The following is a 25,750-nucleotide window of genomic DNA, read 5'->3' as shown; positions in this document are numbered from 1 at the left end:
TCTTCCTAGCCAAAGGAGTTCTAAACCGGCAACCTGATGGAAGTAGCTGAAAAGCATCATAAAGAGGATGTGTACAATCTGTAATAATAGAAGCTGCTTTCCTCTTAACTGACACATAATAATAAAGATTTGAAAACTGAAGCTGCAGCGAGACCCCAGTAATCTTTAATGCCTGCTTTCAAACTCAAATGTCTTGATATTACTGTTATAAAAACTCTTTTGTTCCTTTGGCTACAAGGCTGTTAAACTCTAATTCAGGGGACACAACTGTCCTATATTGACCCCTTGATGAGGGACAAATAAAGTAAAGGTAGATAAACTGATTGATTGAAGACTGAGATTGATTGATAAAAGCATATTTTATTTATTTAAAAAACAAAACAAAAAAATACTGATTGGAAGTATGCCATAAAATAACTGGCAGGACAGGAGTATTTCCAGAAGACCTACACTAACCCTTGAGTAGCATGGCATAAATATTAAAGTATGTATGGACTTACAATTATTCTCTTTTATGCCAAAAATACTTATTTTTGAGAAGTGTTTTGAATTCATTCTAACTGCAGCTGCCACTCTGCCCTCATATTTACTAAAAGCTTAAATGTATCTGTTTTGTCATGTTACATAGTGAATCATCATATCTATTTTCTCTAAAATAACATTGTCTACGTTAGAGTCTGCTTTATATTTTATGATATTTTCTTATTTAATGTGTCTGTTTGTACATTACATACAAATCAGACGCCAGCTTCTTTTTGTGCACTCTTATTTTGAATCTATTGCGTCATATCCGCTGGCCGTTTGGATCTCCTCAATGCTTGTGTTGCTCTTGCTCGAGGGAGTTCGTGCTGCAGACCTTTGCCTTTAAGCGTCAGTTTGTGTCTAGTGAGTGGCTCACAGCTCAAATGTATTACAGCAGTTTGATTATGACTTTGTTTGCGTTGCGTTGATGTGACTAAACGGTACTACATCTGCATGGTTGAGTGCGCATACAAACGTGGTCGTGACAACACGATTCGCTAACGTTAGCTGTTCACCCAGCAACTCGTTACTGACCAGTGAGCGCAAACTGTTGGGAAATGGGGAAAAATCGCAAGAAAGGAAAAGGACCAGCTCACCCTCCAGGACCTGGAGCGCCTCCTCCACCCCGACCGCCTCCCCCTCAAGGCGGCTTTCGAGGTCCCGCGCCTGGTTACCCGATGGGCCCCCCTGGACCGAGGTTTCCTGGGCCCCCTCGCGACTTCGGACCGCGTCACCCCCGGATGATGATGATGATGGACGACATGGAAGGAGATCGAGGGTTTATGCACGAAGCGCCTGGATTCATGATGGACGACGGGCCTTATCCTCACCCCATGGATTTTCCCGACAGACATGAATTTCACCCGCGTTTCGATGGACCTGATCCAGCTTTCCATCACCCCGAGTTTGGGAACAGACCACCAGCGTCGCATTTTTACCACCCAGAGCTTGAATATGGACCGCGGTTCCGTCCTCCACCAGAGTTTTATGACGGACCTCCGGACTTCTGTCCGCCTGAGTTTAGGGGAAGACCCCCGAGCTTCCACCCGCCCGAGTTTGAAGGTTTCCACCGGATGAACCCTGAATTCGACCAAATGGAGCACTATGGTCCAAGAGACCCTTATTACATGCCACAAATGGACCCACATGTAAGTACATGGTTTTGTCTCGAAGTGTGTTGGTCGTGTTAGCCGTTGGCTCCATCGTTTCGAAATAACGTTAAGTGTTCGGTTCTTGTTAACGGTTCGTTCTGTTCCACAGTTATTCCAGGATGCTGACCATCTCAAATGTCAACAAAATACGTATATAATTTAATGTAATAATTCTTGCAAAAGGCGTGTTTTACACGGGACAAAATGCAGGGCCTTGATGCGATGAAATGCAGTTAACAATATTTATATTATTAAAACACACACACAAACACACACACGCAAAATAGTAATGAAACAATTAATAATAATAATAAAAAAGCATTTATAGTGAATCAACATCGAGAGATTCATAAGCATTTTGATTCACTAGCATGAAGAGTCATTTGTTCCTGAATCAGAATACACTGATTCCTCCTGAATGTTTGGATTCATCTGAAAAGAACCGGATTACACTGATTGATCATTCATTAGTTTGGAAATTTTACTAAATCACTCCATATTAATTGTACTATACATCACTGGTCGTGTTATATGTTGATTTACTCAAAAAACGCCCCGCATAAACAATTTGGACGACACTGGGTGCTTTTAATGAATCGACCAAAAACCTTCCATTTCAAGAGTTTGCTGATTGAATCAGTCTGAATCCTTCATTCTCTGAACTAAGGAACTCAACATCTGACAACTTACTGAACTGGAAATGTATTTACATTAATCACAATGCATCATACAATGAATCTGTATCACGCTTTTGCTATATTTCAAGTCTTGCGTGAGGAAAAAAGCTATTGAATGACTTTAGTTTATATTAATAAAAAAAATATTTAAAAAAAGTCCTTTGGACTAATGGTGAAGGAGAAAAATATAATCAAGCTTCATCACAGTGTGTAAAAGTATTCAAACAGATTTTTTTTTATTATTATATAAATATTTGTATATGTGAAATAAGCTTGCAGTGTGATATTTGATTGATCAAGGTTTATACTGGAATGTCACAAAGCTTGTTAGTCTTTGATTTTATACATACATGATAAACTTTGTGACTTTTGAAAGCATATTTTTCACAAGTTTTCTGTCTTGACCATTTAATATCAGTGTGCAAACCCTCTGCCCTAAACAATGACACTCATTAAAGACAAAACCATGTTACTTTCATTGCTTCAGAGCTTTGTTTCTTAGTCATTTATTGTCTTCTGAATCTTCATGCATATTAATAACCTACCCAGCCCACGATGGATCCTGACAGACAGCGATTACAATATTTTCTCATTATTTGGAGAAGACTGGGACTTTCCACTAATATCTCATTTTCTTTTAGGCCCATTATGATTGCTAGAGCTGGATTTAAATAAAATAGCTCAATATAGTTTTAAGCATATATGTTTTGTGTCATTTAAATAAGGGCAATCATGCGTTTGCTGGACCACTGGCACCTGATTTCCGAGGCCCGGGTCCAGTACAGCCCCCATCTGAGGCATTCAGTGCCACTGTAAGTTCCCCCTTGTGTTTCATCAAGTCTGTCTGTCAGGGGTTGTAGATGTGTAATGCAATGTCTTGTGTGCTTTATATCTCAGAGTGGGCCTCCTCCTGCTGGTCCACTCCAACCTCCGCAGAAACAAGATCAGCAGGCTCCGAAAGAGACCAAGACTGAACCTGCTAAATCCATGGCTTCAAAGATATCCATGTTCAAGAATATGTCTGCAAAGTAATTTCGTAATAATTTTCTATTTCATTTTATTTAATTATTTATTTTAGAACCATGTTTGATCTGTGTGTTCTGGAGAGAAATTCATAGCTTTTCTGCTGGAAATCAGTAGAGGTTTTCAGAAAGTAGAGATTGGTGAAGTAAACTCGTATGTTGTTGTTTTTTCAGCACACCTCGTGGACGTTCATTGGGAGTAATTTCACTTATTGCTGTAAGTGTTAATAATATTGTTTATTATATTAATACTAAATAATAGACCTGGATTTGATGCCATATTGAATTGCGAATAAACACAAGGCTTTTGAAGAATGATGATTATTGTATGCATAAACTGTACAAAGGTAGGGATGCATCGATCCGATACTCGGGATCGGTATTGGCTCCGATCCAGTCATTTTCTGTGGATCATTTAACATAAAATGTGTAACATTTTACCAGATTTGAAACTTATTCACTTTTATTTGTAAATAAAATATTTAAATAGATTTGATAAAATTATTGTGCTCACGTGATATTTCTAGAATCTAGAGTATCTTTTGCTGCTGAATTATCTACCAACTTAGTTTATAATAATATTTTTGTAATCGTTTATGATTATATATTTTTTAATTTGTTATTTTTCATTAAAATGAAGTTCTGTATATGTAGTAGATTGTGATTAACACAAAATAATGATGATCAGGTCAACACAGAGAAGTACAGAAATTCTATGTTGAATAAAAATAAAAACTGTGCTGGTATCGGATTGGATTGGTATCGGCACATTCTCAGAATTTTCGGTATCGGATTGGTTCTGAAAAAATGGTATCGTTGCATCCCTATACACAAAGGTAAAAGTTTTTGGGGCTTCTTCGTAAGACGTTTTGTCGGCTGAAGAGTGGGTTTGTTATAAAAAAAAACTATAGCTCTGCTTTTGATTTTCTCTCAGAATAATTTTGGTTTCATTGAACGGGAGGATTTGAAGAAGTTTTCTTTTGCATTCGATGCTTTTATGGGAAACCGGGCTCTTCTGGTGCCTGGGGTTAAAGTGCATTTCACAGCAGTGAAAAACCTGGTAAGTGTTTATATAGAATTCATTTGATAAAGCATTTTACATGTTTGATAGAAAATATTCACATTTTTGTACCCAAAATGCTTGTGATATTAGGGAAAAGAATGTGCGGTTGATGTTAAAGTGGCACCAGGAGGAACCGAAGACATTGACAGTACAGTGTATGAAGGTGTAGTTCTCACAGTCCTTCCTGATGTGAGTAAAACTCTGTTAAATACTTTTTGTCCAAATAAGAAATGCAAGATATTCATCTCAAGTTATCCATCCATTATATCTTATCATTCACTTTCATTTCATGGTAAAGATCACTATTCAATATTAGTCTACTTGTGTACTGAAAATATAAAGAGAAAATCTTCTCATGGGAGGAAGGGGTATAGTGTTAAGTGCTAGAGGAGTTCGGCAGATGTGTGTGTGTGTGTGTATGTGTCGGCCTTGAGCAGAAATAGTGAGTGGGAACTGAGCAGCCTTGACCCACTATCACAACTTCTATTGTGACTTCTGCCGCCTCAGTGAGAAATCAGTCTAGGGGTTTTGATGCCGGAAGACAGAATTTATTATCAGAGATAATGAAGCCGATAGACTCTCCAGAGTATGTGATATGTATGATTCATCTTTTACATTTACATTTTTTCAATTAGCAGACGCTTTTATCCAAAGCGACTTACAAATAAGGACAGTGGAAGCAATCAAAAACAACAAAAAGAGCAATGATATATAAGTGCTATAACAAGTCTCAGTTAGCTTAACACAGTACACATAGCAAGGGCTTTTAAATAATATAATAACTAAAAAGAAAACGGATAGAATAGAAAAAGAATAGAGCAAGCTAGTGTTAGAGGTCTTATATATGTATGTATGTATGTGTATATATATATATATATATATATATATATATATATATATATATATATACATACACACACACACACACATAATTGCATAATAAATGAAAAGAAAATAGAATACAAAAAGATTAGAAAGGTAGTTAGATTTTTTTTTAAGAATAGAATTAGAATAGTGAGTGCTAAAGTAAGAGAGTCAAATAAAGATAGAAGAGATGTGTTTTAACCTGTTAACCTGCACCCCGACGCCCTCGTCCTCAAAGCCTCTCCCACACGCACATGCAAGTGATTATGAATAGATTAAATGAAACAGGACAAATTTAATCTTGACAAACTATGTATCATTATAAAGATCTAAGCCTCAAGCATCGACGACAGATCGCTGTTTTTCAATGGAAAGCTTATAAAGACTGTATTTGCTACATTTGTGTAAGCAGTTCACATAAAAAAATAAACATTGAAAACGCTGTACATACCAGATCCATCGTAATAACGAGTCATAAACACATCCACAGCTGTAAATCCCAGTTTAGTTACAACCCGAATTCCGGAAAAGTTGGGACGTTTTTTAAATTTTAATAAAATGAAAACTAAAAGACTTTCAAATCACATGAGCCAATATTTTATTCACAATAGAACATAGATAACATAGCAAATGTTTAAACTGAGAAAGTTTACAATTTTATGCAAAAATGAGCTCATTTTAATTTAGATTTCTGCTACAGGTCTCAAAATAGTTTGGACGGGGCATGTTTACCATGGTGTAGCATCTCCTTTTCTTTTCAAAACAGTTTGAAGACGTCTGGGCATTGAGGCTATGAGTTGCTGGAGTTTTGCTGTTGGAATTTGGTCCCATTCTTGCCTTATATAGATTTCCAGCTGCTGAAGAGTTCGTGGTCGTCTTTGACGTATTTTTCGTTTAATGATGCGCCAAATGTTCTCTATAGGTGAAAGATCTGGACTGCAGGCAGGCCAGGTTAGCACCCGGACTCTTCTACGACGAAGCCATGCTGTTGTTATAGCTGCAGTATGTGGTTTTGCATTGTCCTGCTGAAATAAACAAGGCCTTCCCTGAAATAGACGTTGTTTGGAGGGAAGCATATGTTGCTCTAAAACCTTTATATACCTTTCAGCATTCACAGAGCCTTCCAAAACATGCAAGCTGCCCATACCGTATGCACTTATGCACCCCCATACCATCAGAGATGCTGGCTTTTGAACTGAACGCTGATAACATGCTGGAAGGTCTCCCTCCTCTTTAGCCCGGAGGACACGGCGTCCGTGATTTCCAACAAGAATGTCAAATTTGGACTCGTCTGACCATAAAACACTATTCCACTTTGAAATAGTCCATTTTAAATGAGCCTTGGCCCACAGGACACGACGGCGCTTCTGGACCATGTTCACATATGGCTTCCTTTTTGCATGATATAGCTTTAGTTGGGATCTGCTGATGGCACGGCGGATTGTGTTTACCGACAGTGGTTTCTGAAAGTATTCCTGGGCCCATTTAGTAATGTCATTGACACAATCATGCCGATGAGTGATGCAGTGTCGTCTGAGAGCCCGAAGACCACGGGCATCCAATAAAGGTCTCCGGCCTTGTCCCTTACGCACAGAGATTTCTCCAGTTTCTCTGAATCTTTTGATGATGTTATGCACTGTAGATGATGAGATTTGCAAAGCCTTTGCAAGTTGACGTTGAGGAACATTGTTTTTAAAGTTTTCCACAATTTTTTTACGCAGTCTTTCACAGATTGGAGAGCCTCTGCCCATCTTTACTTCTGAGAGACTCTGCTTCTCTAAGACAAAGCTTTTATAGCTAACCATGTTACAGACCTGATATCAATTAACTTAATTAATCACTAGATGTTCTCCCAGCTGAATCTTTTCAAAACTGCTTGCTTTTTTAGCCATTTGTTGCCCCCGTGCCAACTTTTTTGAGACCTGTAGCAGGCATTAAATTTTAAATGAGCCAATTAAGTGGATAAAAGATTTCTGATTTCTTTTATGTAAGATGTAAGATTTCTCAGTTTAAACATTTGCTACGTTATCTATGTTCTATTGTGAATAAAATATTGGCTCATGTGATTTGAAATTCCTTTAGTTTTCATTTTATTAAAATTTAAAAAACGTCCCAACTTTTCCGGAATTCGGGTTGTAGAAAGGTAAGGGTCCACTGAACGTCATCTCATGAAGCACGTTTAGTCCAACGAAGCAATAACGTTGTAATATGGATCATAATTCCTTTGTTTACATTTCATTTCTTCAGCGAGAGAATTGTTTGCGTCCGTTATGGAATAACTCAAGGTCGAAAACTGCGTCTTGGTAGTAAAAAAACGGCATGGTTTTGCAACGTACAGTTTCACAAACAGAATGAGACGATCCACTGGAAAAAAGAATGAATGAAAAATAGGCGGAAAATAGTTTATTTGAATTTGGCGCTCTCTCCTGAGAGCTGGTGACGCGCTCTGACGCACCTGTCAGCTGATGGAGGCGGAACTTACAGCGATCGCAAATTCCTGTCTTTCTTTTTATTTTAGAGAGTTTTTATATATGTGAGAGTGTGTTTTATGTTGAATGTGAATGTATCTGCATGATTACCATCTGTCTGAGTGCAAATCAGCTCGCTATTACTGAATGGTCACGGCTATCAAAGTGAACGCGTCTATATGAATAGAGAGAGTGGATTATTTACTTCGGCACATTTGTGTTATTACCATCTGTAACCATCAGTGGCCATCAGCACATCAGCACTTATTTGCATCGTAATTCATTGTAAAATATGCATCTCTAGCAATCTCAGGATGTTCTATATTGGCAAACAATGTTAAATCTTTTTTTATTTTTCTTATTTTTCTTACTCAAATTATTCTTATTGTATTTTTCTACTGCTCAAATAAATCATTTATATGATGTCTAAGTTTTGAAAAAAACTATGCAGTGGTATGTTTACTGACTAAATAGTGTGTAGAAGCCTTCAATACTATTGGGATATATATTTTCTTATATTTGGGGGGGTGGGGGGTGTAGACATAGTCTCAGAAAAATATTTGCAGGAGTCTCATTTTTCATGATATTTTATTCAGATTTGAAATAGAAACTCATGAGACATGTCTTTCAACCCATTACTTTTCTAGATTGCTCCAGGACTTATTTCATGTATTTTTATATCAAATAAAAAAATATTTAAGAGTGGTAAAAAAAAATCAAGGCACTTTAGTGTCTATAACTTTTAATATTTTTGAGCATTATCAAATCTGGTTGATAAAAAGTGAAGCCCAAAGGGTCTTCTTTCTAAAGACACCACAATTATGTTTGTAACACACTGAAGTAAGAAACTATTACAATTATAAGTTAGTTAGAGCACTTTCAGCTGTGAGTCCCTTAATGGGGGGTGCTGGCTAACAGGTTAAGCCGATTGTTGAAGATGGCTAAGGATTCAGCTGCTCAAATTGAGTTAGGCAGGTCATTCCACAAGGAGGGAAAATTTAATTTAAAAGTCCGTAAAAGCGACGTTCACTTGCAGAACACAAGCTTCTACAGGGCACATAAGTCTGAAGTAATACCTTTAGGTAAATGGGTGCAGAGCCAGTGGTAGTTTTTTAGGCAAACATCAATGCCTTCAATTTTATGCGAGCAGCTATTGGTAGCCAGTGCAAATTGATAAACCAAGGTGTGACGTGTATTCTTTTTGGCTCATTAAAAATTAATCTTGCTGCCGCGTTCTGGATTAATTGTAAAGTTTTGATAGAACTGGCTGGAAGACCTACCAAGAGAGTATTGCAATAGTCCAGCTTGGACAGAACAAGAGCTTGAACAAGGAGTTGTGCAGCATGTTCCGAAACAGAGGGTCTGTGCCCGGTTGCATGAAACTCCTTAAGTGAGGGTTTCCCTGAGGGAGAAAAAATCCCTGAGGTAAGGGATTTCATTAAGAGCGTTGCAAGAAACCTCTTAACTGTCACCCTTACCTAAGTGTTTATACTAAGCGTTTCACAGTAGTTTCTGACAACATACGGCAAAGATCACCGCGGTTGCTATAGTTACTACCTCTAACAGTAAACGGAACATAACGAACCACAAAGCCAAACCCTTGCTAAAATCACACTTGTATTAATATATTTTTGCTATGGAGAGTACAAACATAACAGAAAACAAAAAAACGTAAACCAAACTGGACAGAGGAGGAAAAGGCAATTACTGTTTTCGTAAGTGGTTATAATAATAATAATAATAATACTTTTCAGCCTTTCATCAACCATTCATCGTCTCCAAGGGATTATTACGATCATTAAAACACGCCTTGGTATTTCCTCCTCTTCAATTAACACTAAATCAGCCATCGTATTTTGAGTTTAAGTTGACTTAAGGGAGCTGTTTTGGTCCCTTAAATTTATTAAGGTGAAATGGTCACTAAGGACTTTGTAGCAACGCTTAAGGGAACACTTAGATAATTAAGGCGAAAAACTTAATAAAATATTAAGTTCCTTAAGGAAACCCTTAGGGTTTTTTCTTGCAACCCAAGTTTCACTAAGGGTACCCTTAACCGTATATCTAAGGAGTTTCATGCAACCGGGCACAGATCTTCTTGATGTTGAATAAAGCAACTCTGCAGGATCGGACTGTTTTAGCAGTGTGGTCTGAGAAAATCAGCTCATCATCAATCATAACTCCAAGGATTCTGGCTGTTTTTGAAGGAGTTATGGTTGATGTGCCTAACTTGATGGTAAAGTTGTGATGAAACGATGGGTTTGCTGGAACCACAAGCAGTTCTGTCTTGGCAAGGTTGAGTTGAAGGTGATGGTCCATCATCCAGCAAGAAATGTCTGTTAGACAAGCTGAGATGTGAGTAGCTACCGTCGGATCATCAGGATGGAATAAGAGGTTGTGTCATCAGCATAGCAGTGGTATGAAAAGCCATGTTTCTGAATGACAGAACCTAATGATGCCATGTAGACAGAGAAGAGAAGTGGTCCAAGAACTGAGCCCTGAGGCACCCCAGTAGTTAGATGTTGTGACTTGGACACCTCACCCCTCCAAGATAATTTGAAGGACCTATCTGATAGGTAAGACTCAAACCACTAAAGTGTGGTTCCTGAGATGCCCTTTGCCAGTAGGGTTGATAGGAGGATCTGGTGGTTAACAGTGTCAAAAGCAGCAGACAGATCAAGCAGGATAAGTACTGAAGATTTGGATTCCACTCTTGCCAGTCTAAGGGCTTCAACAACTGAGAGCAAGGCAGTCTCAGTTGAATGTCCACTTCTGAAGCCAGATTTGTTGCTGTCAAGGAGGTTGTTGTGTGTTAGAAATGCAGAGACTTGGTTGAACACAACTCGTTCAAGTGTTTTTGCAATGAAAGGAAGAAGGGAAACTGGTCTGTAGTTCTCTAAAAGAGATGGGTTGGGTTTCTAAAGTAGTGGAGTTATACGAACCTGTCTAAATGATGAGGGGAAAAAACCAGTGTGGAGGGATGTGTTAATGATGTGAGTGATTTTCACACTCTTCTATACAGGTTTCCATATGCTCTACCCAGGGGAGGGTCAGTACATATTAGGGTTGTGACGATAATATCGATGGTGTAACGACAATAGTCAGAGATATCGTCGATAGCAGATGTCTCTGTCAATAGTCAAGACGATATTAGGCTCATTCTCCTATTAATGTATTAAATTAAAATAACTAATTATTCTTTTTATTTTTATTAGGCGGCCTATTATAATTCGGCTATCAAACTTCCCAGCTATTCCACTTCAGCACCGCATTTCTCACTCACACACACACACACACACACACACACACACACACACACACACACATTTTAGTCTGCTGTACTGTTGGACTTTAAACAGTGTAAGTGTTTAACACTGTTTAAAGCTACTATTGATTTTCACTGTTGACTGATTTTGCAGAACATTTAGACTGATAACTTCAATGCGCAGGTGTGGCAGATTTGTCACAGGACGCACAATATGACCGTTGATTCTGACTATATATGAACTAGCTGTCTTAAATATAGTATTTTTATATTTAACGTTAGTTTATAAGATTGTATGAAAGTATATATTTTAGATTACTGGTGATTCTATAGGCTCTCTCTTGGACACCTGCACAGTTTAAAACACCAAATAGTTATGCTATGACAAGAACAAAGAGTCTCTCTCTTGCCCCACCCATGCACGATAATATCGTGTATCATCGATCTCATGGGCTGACGATATGACGATTTGAAAAAAGACCATGTCACCCAACACTAGTACATATATTCAGGCCATTGTTGTTTATCAACTTTTGACCCTATTCTATATTAGGGATGGGAGATATGGGCTTAAAAATATATATATTCTGGTATTTATTGCAATAACAATATCAATGACGATAATTTGGGGAATTAGAGAAAAGTATTTCCTATTTTTACCTAAAATAGGTTGTTGTGAGCATTACTGAGTACACATGTAATGTAATCACGGTTTAATTCATCCTGGATGGCGGAGGGCGCCCTTGTGCAGAAACTCCACATGCATCGCAAAAGTAATACTACTGACAGCGCTCCAGGAAATCCCTAATATAGTCAAAGGTATCCAGTTATTGCTGAATAAAACGCAAAATGGAGATAGAGAAATTTTAACTGATTAAACTTTAAGACAATAAGCATACGATTGCACAAAATATATGGTTAATCTGTGTGCTTCAAGTAGGGCTGCACAATTAATCGAATGCGATTGTCATGCGCATTTTTTTAGTAAAGCCGGTTCTGTAATCAGCAGTAAATCATCATAACATGCTTTCAAATGGAGCAGCAAAGAACAAAGAACCATAGTTTACTGACAAGTTACACAAAGAAATCGCTTTTTTTATTGCACAATTATGAAATCGAAGAAATTGTTCACTTTAATGACAGCCATTTGCATAGCTTCTCAGTGAACTATGGATCTGTGTAGTATATGTTGTTTCATCTGAGAGCGCGTGAAAATACCACATTTAATAACATGTTTTCACTCCAAATTCACTACATAACATCAGACGAGTGTTTAAAATAAATCCTTCTGTGAGATGATGGTGTGACATCTTACACAGAACAAGGCACGCAACATTTTTCATAGTATTCTAAGCAGTGATAACGGCACTGCATTATAAATATACTTCATTTTAATATAAATTAATAATAAGAAGAACCATATATTGTTTTAGTCGTGTGATTATTAGTCACGTTGAATCAATGAAAGCAGTTAAATATTCTGTTTATTCAGCTGCAGCGATAGACATTTCCTGGGTTCTTCTTTGAGGCATATTTGGATTTTTTTAAAGATACGGATGAAAATCGCTGCTTCTGTCAGATCACGATTTCGATTCCTTTTCAATTAATTGTGCAGCCCTAGCTTCAAGCAATCTTGGGTATTTTTAATAAAGAAAGTAGATTTATAATGCAATGCTAATCGACATAGCCTTTGCCACTGTATATAGTACTATTATTATTATTATTATTAACAAAAATAAGTTATTTCAAACACTCAGCTGTTAAGTTAATTTGGAGAAGCATGTCAATAACCTTCATTGGACAATAGGTTTGTAAACATGCTCACACACATGCAAAACTGTATCGCACACATGCTACTGTAGAAAATTTTTTTAGATCGATTTTTTGGGGCACTTTACAGCCCTAACCAACCCAGTTCCAGATTGTAGAAGAAGCGCTCCTCATTTAGTAATAAACTCCTCAATTCACATCCTCCTTCCGCGATGTCACTCCGCCAGTGTTGGGAAGGTTACTTTGGAAATGTAATAGGTTACAGATTACAAGTTACCCTATTTAAAATGTAATAGTAGTGTAACTTTTTCAATTACTTTATTAAAGTAATGTAACTAATTACTTTTGATTACTTTTTGATTACTTTTCAAAATCTCCAATAAATGTTTATTTGCAACTGTTAATCATCTTCAAACATTTACACCATTCAGGTTTAACCTTACAGCAGTGCTCAATACCAGAGGTGGAAAGAGTACAAAAATATTCTACTCAAGTAAAAGTACCATTACATTAATGAAATTTTACTTAAGTACAAGTAAAAGTACCAGTCTAAAAATCTACTCAAGTAAAAGTAAAAAGTAGCTCATTTAAACTTTACTCAGAGTAAAAATTACTTAGTTACATTTTAACAGTGGGAGGGAGTCAAAATGGGACAGGCCAAGGGTGTCAAACTCAGTTCCTGGAGGGCCACAGTCCTGCACAGTTTAGATTTAACCCTAATTAAACACACCTGATCCAGCTAATCTAATCATTTAGGTTTATTTGAAAACTACATGATATGTGTGCTGGAGCAGGGTTAGAACTAAACTCTGCAGGGCTACGGCCCTCCAGGAACTGAGTTTGACACCCCTGGGATAGGTCTATTAATCTCAAACTAGTTGTTTTTACTTAAAGGAATCAGTTATTTAGAATATTAAAACATTTGGGCTGTTACCAGGCAAATCAGTATCAACAAACTCATCTTTTAATGCAGAGGAAATGCAGAAGATTCATTGGAAGTGGCATTTAGATGTATTACACTGTTTAGTGCAGGACAAGAATGCATTTAACCTGCAGTTACAAATGCATGAATAATGTTTTGATATACAAGACATAAAATGTTGAATACTCATTTGAAATGATAAGAAATTAATTATTTAAAAAAATCAAAAGATACTTTAAATGTGAAATTAAAATGGCCAGTATGTGTCAGCAAGTCACTGTTAATAAGCGAGTCATTGCGATTGAACCGAATCATTTAAACGGTTGATTCATTCAGGAACGAAACACTGTCACGTTGCTCAGAGACGCAAAACTGTGCTTTGGTGGCTGTGTTTGGAATTATTTTCTGTTGTAGAAATAGAGCTAAAAAGGCAATATGGTGTCTAAAACGCAAGTCTCTTAATTAACTTGTTTACTGAACTGTTATATATATATATGTATGTATGTATATATTCATGATGATTTTTGGAGGAAACGATGGCATTCTTTGTGTGATTTTGATTTAATATATGAAATTATATAAATATGTGAATTTTCTGCCCCTATATCTTCAATTTTGTGATCATTCTAAATGCATTTTAGGAGACTGAATCACACAGTGAAAGAACGCACTATAAATGCGCGCGCACATCATTAAAACAAAAATAGCACACTCCTCACCACGGTCTTTTTGGCTAATTTGTGCAAAGCCTCTTGCTAAAATGTCAAAGCTTCATTTTAACCACCAATGCAACGATGCAATTACTTAGCTTACCTCTACATTCTTGCGAAGGGTTGATGTCTTGTCGAGATTTTATAAGCTGCTAGTTTGGTCTACCTAGTTACAGCTTACACTGCATAATAGAGCATACATATGGCCAGGGGTTCACTTCATTTCCTTCGAGTTCAACTTCAGAATATGACGGGGTTTCGTTTTCAGCGGTGTCTGCACCACTAACGCCTGTTTTGTCCGTCTGCATCTTTCTTGTGATTTTAGCGCCAGTTTGCCCTCCTGCCCATTATTTACTGCCGTAGTTTCCAGGGAGCGATTTATTTATTTATTTTTATTTTTATTTTTTTTTACTCAGTAATTAATGTGTTTTCAAAATGTAGCGAAGTACAATACTTCAAACAAAATATACTTAAGTAAAAGTAAAATTACAGATTTAAAAAATTACTTTAAAAAGTATTAGTACACAAAAAAGCTACTCAATTACAGTAACGCGAGTAAATGTAATTCGTTACTTTCCACCTCTGCTCAATACTGTCAGACTTTTACAATCCTTCATCACTTGAATTAAGATGATCAAATTTGAACACATGTCTGCATGTCTGCTTCATTAATTTCCACATGGGGCGGACTGGGATAAAATTTCAGACCGGGAAATCTCAAACTCATACAAACAAATTCATGGACAACACTATTTTTTGTATGGACCTGATATAAAAAAAGATTTAAATCTTTAGTTTGGGGACATGCAAAATAATTAAAAGTTCTCTCCTGAACTTCACCTTCACTTCATTTCTTTTTTCTTTTCAGTCTCTTTATTTTGCCCTGTTATCCATCTACCTCATGACTTTAACACTCAAGATTTAACAAAACTATACTTTCTAAATTGCCTACATGTCAAATTGAGTGCATCACTACAATATAAAATCCTAATACTGAACATGAGTCATGTTTTTCCCTCACAAAAATTAACTGCTTTTATTACGTAAAAGTACAGTAACCATGTTTTTTTTAATTATTATTATTGCAAATGGATTACCATTTGTATTTATTTTTAAATAAATAAATATGTAAATTTGTGGCATGGTTTAACAACAGTAACCTTTGTCTCTGAATTTATAGCAAATATTAAAACTTTGCATATGCTTTGATTCAAGTGTACTTTTGATATATTTGTCCAAAATGTGGCATATTCCGTCCGTGTTAGGCAATAGCAATCCCGTTTTTATGACTGGATTCTACTAACCAGACTATGTTTCTGCATCGCGGAAATTATAGGGCCGTACGTCTCAGAATAGTCAGTTCAATTTGGGAAAGAAATCAATTACATCTGTATGTGGATGTGTGTAAATATTCAAATGTAATCCCCACTGTAATCTTTAAAATTTTCAGAAGTAACTGTAATTTAATTACTCATTTTTTCTTAGTAACTGTAACTGATTACAGTTACATTTATTTTGTAATTAAATTACGTAATTAAGTTACATGTAACTAGTTACTCCCCAACACTGCACTCCGCACTGTCACCCACAGAAATGTCAACAACTACTTTATCGTTATTATCATGGAAAAGCTAATCGTGGAGATTACCTGTATATCGCAAACTGATAAGATATCACCTCTATTGTATATCTCCTCATATGATGGCAACACAAAGGCTCACTTCATCACATGACAGCACAAGATCATCACGTTTTCTCTTAATGGGAGCTCATATTTGAGGACACAGTTAAATACATAAATATAATAGAAGAATACCTTGTATAAATGGCTATATTCACATTGATAATACTATATTAATTCATTTTCTAATTAATACAAATCTTCCATACTACATGGACAAAATTACATTTACAGATACATTCATTAATTCACATATTCAGACATTACTCAGTAACTGCCTTCACCTTTTCTACAATCTGTTTTAACTATGTATTCATAAATAAACAAATGTGCCGAGCAGACAGGGTTTTTTTGTGCATGTGCTTGAATGTGGGCGACTGCTGGCCTTGGCAAGTTGGATAAGAAAGGAATGAGAATGCCCCCCCCCCCCACCCAGAGCTTTATCAAGGCCAGATTTACAAGCTGGTAATGCACATATCAGGGTTATTATAGTTTTGAAAATTGAACTCTCTTTAATTTATCATTCATATATTGTTTTCTTGTTAGTTTAAATACTGGATATACAGTAGTCAGCATTTGAAGTGGATCTAAACCTTTTATCAAAGTTGTCCTAAAACCAAAACAATATCCGTTCTTGTCTTAGGACAACTTTTATGAAGTTTTTAGATCAACTTCAAATGTTTACTTCTGTATATCATATTTTCTGGACTATAAGTCGCTCTTCTTTTCATAGTTTGGCTGGTCCTGCGACTTATTTATCAAAATTAATTTGACATGAACCAAGAGAAATGAACCAAGAGAAAACATTACCATCTACAGCCAGGAGACTGCGCTATATGCTGCTCACTGCTCATTGCATAAATGCGACTTATTGAGAGTGAGTTGTCGTCGTCATGGTACAGAGCCTCCCCTCGATATCACCCTCTCCGCCATGTTGGCAGGATGCCGGCGGCAAAACATGATTGTTTACGTGTGTTGTTAACTCGGTAGTAGAGGAGGTTCTCGCAATTCCGCACTGTTTTATCATGCCTGGAAGTCACTGCTGCGTTAAAAACTGCTCCAGTACCTTACACGATACATATGGAAAACATAGGAACAATGGAATACAGTTTTTTAGGTTACCGGAATGGACACAGCATCAGGATGTTTACATCTTGCAATCACACATTTAACTACCCTAGCCAACCCAGAACTGGTTTGTCCACTTTGCAGCCCACAACACAAACTTTCCATAACTTTCCAAAGACTTGTGACTTTTAAACTCCTGCATTGTGTTGTAACTTACACCAAAAACAAGATAATTCACAATGTCCATATATGTGCATGGAGGTAAATGCTCCAGGTCTCTGTGCCATTCCGCTGCAGGGAGCTCGTATGGGTCGATATTTTGGAGGCCTGAGAGCTTCTCCAAATAGCGCTGTTTTGCGCTTGTTGTGTGAGCTTGTTCCGGTAAGGTCCCTTTTCTTTCGCCTTATCTTTTTGCATTGCTTTGCTTCCTTTTCTTTCTCGTATTCATAGATCTGTCTATTTCTGGCCGAAATAAAAAATGCACAAAAATTAAAGAGCTCTGGAATGTTTAGTAACGCCTCTGTGAAGTTCTGAAGGTGTTGCCCCTGACAACCAATAGCGTCTCCTACTCTCATGGCCGACCGGCTCACACCCCACCCAAATCAACCAAAATCGGCACGTGACTCCTCACTCTCAATAGTCCATTGTGACTTTTATGGTTTTTTTCCTCGTCATGACGTATTTTTGGACTGATGCGACATATAGCCCGAACAATATGGTATATACAGTGGGGAACATATTTATTTAATGCCCTGCTGATTTTTACAATAAATCTTTACACTTTCTTTGTAAAGAAAAGGCATTTTTACGCAAATCAATCAAAATGAATTTACGGTGTTTTGGAACCAAGCTCTCAATGCAAAACTTTTGTTTTTGCCGCCATTTTTTATGAGCTGAACTTTTTCTATGTACACAAAAGGCCTATTTCTCTCAAATATTGTTCACAAATCTGTCTAAATCTGTGTTAGTGAGCACTTCTTTTTTGCAGAGATAATCCATCCACCTCACAGGTGTGGCATACCAAGATGCTGATTAGACAACATGAACCAGTTAGTATCTGGTGTGATCACCATTTGCCTCACGCAGTGCAACACATCTCCTTCGCATAGAGTTGATCAGTTTGTTGATTGTGGCCTGTGGAATGTTGGTCCACTCCTCTTCAATGACTGTGTGAAGTTGCTGGATATTGGTAGGAACTGGAACACGCTGTCTTATACGCCGATCCAGAGCATCCCAAACATGCTCAATGGGTGACATGTCCAGTGAGTATGCTGGCCATCCAAGTACTGGGATGTTTTCAGCTTCCAGGAATTGTGTACAGATCCTTGCAACATGGGGCTGTGCATTATCATGTTGTAGGGATATGCCGGTATCAAACTTTCCTGTTGCGGTTAATTGATAATGCTTTTATCACGGTATACGGTATTATCACGGTATTGAAATTTTGTTTAACAAAAGTGGTTAAATAACTTTTTTTCTTATAACAATTAAAACAATAAAGCAATACAGAAAAATATATAAAAGTTAAATATTTTACACATTTAAGTGCAAAAGAACTATAAAAACCAATAGGTATCACTTTACAATAAGACCCTTATTAGTTAACCTTAGTTAATGCATTAACATTCAAGGCAAGGCAAGTTTATTTATATAGCACATTTCGTACACAATGGTAATTCAAAGTGTTTTACATAAAAGAAAGTAAAAAAAAAAGAAAAATAATCACAAAAATAAAAAGCAATTTAAGAACTTGAAAATAAAAATGATTTAAAAATTTACTTAAAATGAATTAAAAAATAGAAAATGATATTACATAAAATACAGTGCAATACATAAAATATAGTGTAATCAGTTCGGACATCGCATACAGTGTTGGGGGTAACGAGTTACAAAGTAACAGATTACAGTAACTATTACTTTTTGGGGTAACGAAGTAAAGTAACGCATTACACTAATAATATTGGTAACTACACTACTTTACTAGACTATAGGAATGCGCTTTCCTGCGTTACACATGCCGTGTTTGCCTGTGTGTAAAGTTCTGGCTGGGGTTTCCCGATAACGATTGATCTTAGCGCTTAAAGCCTGGTTTATACTCGACGCGTCCACAGGAGCGCGAAGGTGCGCGCGGCAAAAATGACGTCATTGCGGTGTGGGCGGTCCTGCGCGTTGGGTTCGCAAGACCCAATTTTGCCTGGCGGTGTGCGTGACATTTTTTGTAACAACGCGCGCTGCGCCGCATCCGAAGATGAACGACTTCGAAGCGACTTTGTCCGAGCTGGTTCGTCTGTACCAGCATATTTATGATCCCTCCATGCTGCATTAATAAACTTCTTTTATATTACTTTCAGCAATTAATAATACAAACTCAGTTATTGTGAACTAATATTAACAAACTATAAAAATTGTATTTTCATTAACATTGCCAAAGAATAAAAGGTAACGCATGTCTACAGTGGTCAACATTTGAAGTGGATCTGAAGTTTATCAAAGTTGTCCAAAGACAACAACAGGTATTGGTCATAATTCATGTATAACTTTGATGAAAGGTTTTGCTCCACTTCAAATGTTGTCTACTGTACACTAAATGACATTACATTTACGAGATGCTAAATATCAAAAGAGTTCTATGTATATCTTCTCAACATCATATTTTGTTCTCATTTCAAATCAGTGATTGGTCTATGAGCATATTGATTCCGGCAAACTACTTCTTCGCCGCCGATTCCAGGTGGTTTAGAGGAGAATTACTCCGAGTCGCCCCCTGTCGGTTAAAAAAATAGTACAACGGCGAGCGCGTCAAGTATAAACGCCTCGTCCGTTTGCGGAGGTGCGCGCGCAGTCTGCGGAGACTCACGCTGCGGAGCCAGGCGAAAGTATAAACAAGGCTTAACCCTCAAAGACTCATTATGGATATTCAGAGGCGCCGTAGTGTATGTGATTACGTCATCGCATTTTGACAACATTGATTCGTCAGAAGAAACCAATGCTTTCGTTCCTCTGAGCCAAACAGAAATGATTGTTGACGGCGGCATGATGGTAAAATCGATTCTGACACGAATCGATCATTTATAATATGTATATTATGTATACTAAGTAAATCATTATATAATTATACAGTTCATAAAGATAGTTGCACTATTTTTTTCTGTTGCACTCTGAATATTTCTCACTCATTTTGTGTGTAGTTTGTGAATCATTTGCACTGTTATTGCACTGTATTGTTGAAGACAATTTGTGCAATTGTTTTTACTATATGCTGCATAGTTTGTGTTTATTGTTCATACTCCGATTGAAAATATATTTCTCAGAAGAAGAAAAAAGAAATGCAATTTATCTTTCAAATAAAATCTAAATTTTTTTGTTTTATGCCTTCATTTGATAACCAGAAAAATGTAAATACACAACAGAATTTCTGAGGGGAAAAAAACATTTCATAAGGCTATTTTAAGATAAAAATAATAAATGAAGTTGTTTTTATGCATTTAAATAATTACACATGCTAAAAACATATGGTGAAGAAAAAATAAAACATTTCATAGGGCCCTGAACATTTAATTTTTGTTAAACTTTTAATAAATTGCTGTGAAAATGTATGTGTTATGAATTAAATAAATTAGACATGCTTTTTGATAAATACAATTAAATGTAACCATTAAAAAGGAGTTGAGAAAAATAAAAAGTAAAGTAATAAGTAGTGAAGTTATTTTTCAAATGCAGTAACTAGTAAAGTAATCTCATTACAATTTACAGAAGTAACTAGTAACTAATTACATTTTTTGAGTAACTACCCCAACACTGATCGCATAGTGCTCATTCAATAAATGCACAGCTAAATAATGAGCAATAGCTATATTTACTATAGAAGTTATTAATCTTTGTTAAAAAATACAAGTCTTAGTTCATGTTAGCTCATTAAATAACACAGTTGCAACTTTCAATTTTAAACGTGTTATTTAATATTGAAATACCTAAGATTAATGAATGTTCAGAATAATTTTTTCATTGGCAGTTTAACTAATGAAGCCATAATGTAAAGTGTGAATGAACAATAAAGGATCAAAACACTTTCAAACAATATCTAGGGCATTTGTAGTCCAAATTAAAAAAAATAATAAAAAAGAATGTTTGAAGATAAATAGCCTATTAAGTCTAAATATTTCAGTAGTTGGCTCTGTAATAAACACCATAGGGAAAACACAAATCTGAACGGTTATTTAAGATTATTTATGGTTTAGAAAGTAACAGCTGCTTTTTTTTTACTGTGTTTACAGGGTAAGGGCTGCATTTAGCGCCATCTGCTGTCAGAGAGAGAATGTGCTTTCATTCAGCGCGTCTCTCATGTGTTCCTCCATGTGCTTCTCATGCGTGCTTGTTTACATCAGAGCGCATGCGCTCTTTCAAGCAGCATACAGTGATGTTGTGCATTTTAAGCAGCTGATGGAAATACTATTCTTAAAATGCATTCCAATTTGTATTGTATATTTATTCACGGTATTTAGAAGTGCCCACGATAACAATATCGTGCATAGTAATCACCACAATATATCGCATTACCGAATACCGGAACAAGTCTATCATGCTGTAACATGAGGTGATGGTCGTGGATGAATGGCACAACAATGGGCCTCAGGATCTTGTCATGGTATCTCTGTGCATTCAGAATGCCATCAATAAAATGCACCTGTGTTCATTGTCCATAACATGCCCTTAAGCCTGCCCATACCATAACCCCAACGCCACCATGGACCACTCGATCCATAACATTGACATCAGCAAACCACTCCACCACACACGCTGTCTGCCATCTGCCCTGTACAAGGAAAACCAGGATTCATCCATGAAGAGAAAACCTTTCCAAAGTGCCAAATGTAATCGAATGTGAGCATTTGCCCACTCGGGTCGGTTACGATGATGAACTGCAGTCAGGTGGAGCCCCCGATGAGGATGACAAGCATGCAGATGAGCTTCCCTGAGACGGTTTCTGACAGTTCGTGCAGAAATTCTTTGGTTATGAAAACCGATTGTTGCAGCAGCTGTCAGGGTGGCTGGTCTCAGATGATCTCGGAGGTGAATATGCTGGATGTGGAGGTCCTGGGCTGGTGTGGTTACACATGGTCTGTGGTTGTGAGGCTGGTTGGATGTACTGGAGACAGCTTATGGTAAAGAAATGAACATTCAGTTCATGGGCAACAGCTCTGGTGGACATTCCTGCAGTCAGCATGCTAATTGCCAACATCTGTGGCATTGTGCTGTGTGATTAAAAAAAAGCACATTTTAGACTGGCTTTTTATTGTGGTCAGCCTAAGGCACACATATCAGCATCTTGATATGCCACACTTGTGAGGTGGATGGATTATCTCGGCAAAGGAGAAGTGCTCACTAACACAGATTTAGACCTATTTGTGAACAATATTTGAGCGAAATCTTGTCTTGAAAAATGGGGGCAAAATTAATGTTTGGAAATGTAAACTGATATTTTCTACTGACACACTACAGCAAAAGATATAAATAAATGGCCGAACACAATTCTTTGGGGTGAAAATACTGACATGCCTAAGACTTTTGCACAGTAGTGTATGCATAAATTAAATATAATTAAATTAAGTATATTAAAATAAGTTTAATGTGTTCATATGTGTTAAGAGATAGATTTTCGCTGGAGGAAACGGCTACGGTGTGATGAGCGGTGAATGGAGCAAAACTTTACAGTAGATTGGAAACTGATTGCTCCCTCGTAACCTTTTACACCTGTTCAATTGCTTGGTAACACAAATTGCTAATCAGCCAATCATGGCAGTAACTCAATTCATTTAGGCATCTCGATATGGTGAAGATGATTTACTGGAGTTCAAACAGCGCATCATAATCATAAAGCCAGGCTTGGAAGTTTGAAAATGTATTAAATCTGTCCAGCTTGATTAAAAAACATAAATCTGTCTCTATTTCTTTATTTTTATTTGTGTTGTAACATCTTGACAAGTCTGGTGGAGATTATGCAGTCAGTAGCTTTAATGTGTAACTGTAAAAATGTCCTGTAATAATAGTTGTATTACGTTAAATCCAAAAATCTCTTTCTGTATTTATCTCTTAAGGACACCGTCCAGGGGGCTAACCCTGGCTGTATCAGGACCATCATCTCTAAGGATCCCATTAAATTGCACTTTGGAAAGGTGGACACCAATGTGACTCTGCTGCTGTATGATCGTGTGGAGTTCCAGTTGCTGACAGATGTTATTACTAAGGAGCAAAGAGCCACAAACATCAAACCAAAAACACCTGACACTTTTCAGCTCACCAAAGAAGTCAGGGAGACAGTAAGTGGTCACATCATATTTCACTCATCTTCAGATTTCACCTTGAAAATTAAGATTACAAAGGAAAAGTTCATTAAAGGGATATTCCACCCTAAAATGAAAATTTTGTCTTTAATCACTTTATCCCCATGTCATTCCAAAATATCTTAAATTGTGTTCCTGAGAAAAACTGAGCTTTTACGGTTTTGGAACGACATGGGGGTAAGTGATTAATGACAATATTTAAATTTTGGGGTGGAGTAACCCTTTAAGAACTAGAAATTAAAATCATATTGTGATATCTTTAATAATTCTTGAGTTATAGCCACACAAACTTTGGAAAATAGAACATTATGGCACTCAGGCAGGTATGTCCCATGCAGTTGTCTTGGCAAAATTTCTAGTTTTAACATTATTTGTTCTTCAGACATTCCTCTTTAAAAGAAATTTAGAAAAATTGGCCCACATTTGGTTTTTGACCACTGAAAATGTGTAAAATTTAACGATTTACCCCTGGAGCCATATTGAAATTCCAATATCTCTGGAACCGAACCATGTAGTGACTTAAAAATTAAAATGCCAAAATAGAAGTTTAAGACCCAGTTGCTAAAAGAGCATTAAAATATATTTAGTTCTTCTTGAGTTACAGATTGCAAACTTTGGAGTAAAAACTTGAGAAGTACTGTTTCCCCATTTTTTTAATGGTCATCATTGGCACACAATGTAACAAAGATTGCTAAGGTCAACAGATTTTATTAATAGAACTACCAATCTCTGTGTAAAAATAGTAGCATTATGATGATACCATCTTTCTGAAGTCATTTTTACCCCCTTGTAATTTGGTTCTGAATCTCAAGTGAAAATTGTCATTTTGACTCCTCCTACAAAATAGTGGATTATTCAGTAAATATTCATCCATCACATTTAATATTTTGGTTTTCATCACTATACATGTCTATATTTCTTCAGAAAAATGATTAGCAAAATCAAACATTTGAGCCGGGGGCCTCTGGTTGAGTTGACACTGAATGAACGACCCAGCTAGAACTTATGATGCATTAGCCTGCAAAAACCAGAGTGAAGGTGAACGTGATGCAGTCTGCAGCATATGCAACTGAGAACAGGAAGTTAAGATTTTAGAGCAAGAGGAAATGAGTTGTACAATGTAATTTGAGTATACAGTATATATAATAAAAAAAATGCTTTAGTGTGCTTAGCGTAGTTTTAAAGTTTAAAATTACACAGTTTCACAATTAATAATTTTAAAGCAACCACGTTTACATTTAAAATAAGGTAGATATTTTGTGCTTTATAGATAGTTTTGTTTCCTTAACACGGTATCCTAACCAGACATGATGTGACCTAAAGGTCATAAAAGGTGGCTTCTATGTTTATCAGAGTTTTTGTACTAAACAGCCGAAATGTAACAAGTGATGGGATTTTGTTTCTAAAATGATTTTGTATATCATTGTGCACAAGTTTGCACCTTTGTGTTAGACATGAGTGGTTCTAAAATCATGAGGCCTGTTGAGGAGAGAAGTTTTAGTATTAAAGAAACTCTGGTTGCAGCTTGCCATGCAGAACTCCCTAGCATCGTGGCTCTGGTTTTTACACAGACAAACACTATTCATGTTTTCTTGTGAAAACATAAAAATGTACAGTTGAGGTCAAAAGTTTACACCCCCCTTTCAGAATCTGCAAAAATGTTAATTGTTTATTAAGAATCAAGGGGATGTAAACTTTAGAACAGGGTCATTTTTATAAATTCAACTATTTTCTCTTCTGGACTATATGTAAACAACATCTTTTATGTGAAATTGTATTCAGGTCAGTACTAAATAAACAATAACATGCATTTTGTATGATCCCTCTTACTTTGGTAAAATAATTAACATTTTGCATATTCTAAAAGTAAACTTTTGACCTTAATTGTATTATTATTTTGCCGCCAGGGTGTGATTATAAATAAGAGCGATGGAACCCTGACCATCACGACAGAGAAAAATGATAGCGTGATGGCCACTGCTACCGACAGTTTATCAGATGAAGAGCTGAATGTCATGGATGAAGTGGAGCTCACCATTTTGACTGTGAGTAAAATGATAAAGGTTCTTTTTTTACACATTGTATCTTTCTTTGTATTCAAGCTTCATTATATTTATATATATATATATATATATTGTGTATTGAAGGTGAACGACACAAAGAAGGCCGTCCGACTCAGAAAGCTTCCAAAAGACAAGGTAGTTTAGACCAGGGCCTTGTTTATTCTCA

At 36.6% G+C, this 25,750-nt stretch overlaps 1 protein-coding gene across 1 annotated transcript; it reads left to right on the top strand.

Moving 5' to 3' along the window:
• Nucleotides 1-411: 411 nt before the first annotated feature.
• Nucleotides 412-25,728, top strand: LOC132157611 (calcium homeostasis endoplasmic reticulum protein-like). The gene is made up of 9 exons (XM_059566961.1): nucleotides 412-1,670; nucleotides 3,076-3,162; nucleotides 3,248-3,378; nucleotides 3,547-3,589; nucleotides 4,307-4,432; nucleotides 4,526-4,624; nucleotides 23,276-23,497; nucleotides 25,429-25,566; nucleotides 25,669-25,728. The coding sequence occupies exons 1-9, from the start codon at nucleotides 1,080-1,082 to the stop codon at nucleotides 25,726-25,728; spliced, it is 1,497 nt and encodes a 498-aa protein (XP_059422944.1). The 5' UTR covers nucleotides 412-1,079.
• The last annotated feature ends 22 nt before the right edge of the window (nucleotides 25,729-25,750 follow it).

This window comes from Carassius carassius, chromosome 14, assembly GCF_963082965.1.
Source record: "Carassius carassius chromosome 14, fCarCar2.1, whole genome shotgun sequence".
Classification (NCBI taxonomy): Eukaryota; Metazoa; Chordata; class Actinopteri; order Cypriniformes; family Cyprinidae; genus Carassius; species Carassius carassius.
This window is presented reverse-complemented; position numbering and strand designations above follow the sequence as displayed.

What these genes read in the sequence shown, in the direction of transcription:
- LOC132157611 (XM_059566961.1), top strand. Translation starts at nt 1,080, where the DNA reads ATGGGGAAAAATCGCAAGAAAGGAAAAGGACCAGCTCACCCTCCAGGA. An exon ending in TTCAAGAATATGTCTGCAAA is followed by an intron (nt 3,379 to 3,546) that starts GTAATTTCGTAA and finishes TTGTTTTTTCAG; the next exon opens with CACACCTCGTGGACGTTCAT. An exon ending in TCACAGCAGTGAAAAACCTG is followed by an intron (nt 4,433 to 4,525) that starts GTAAGTGTTTAT and finishes TTGTGATATTAG; the next exon opens with GGAAAAGAATGTGCGGTTGA.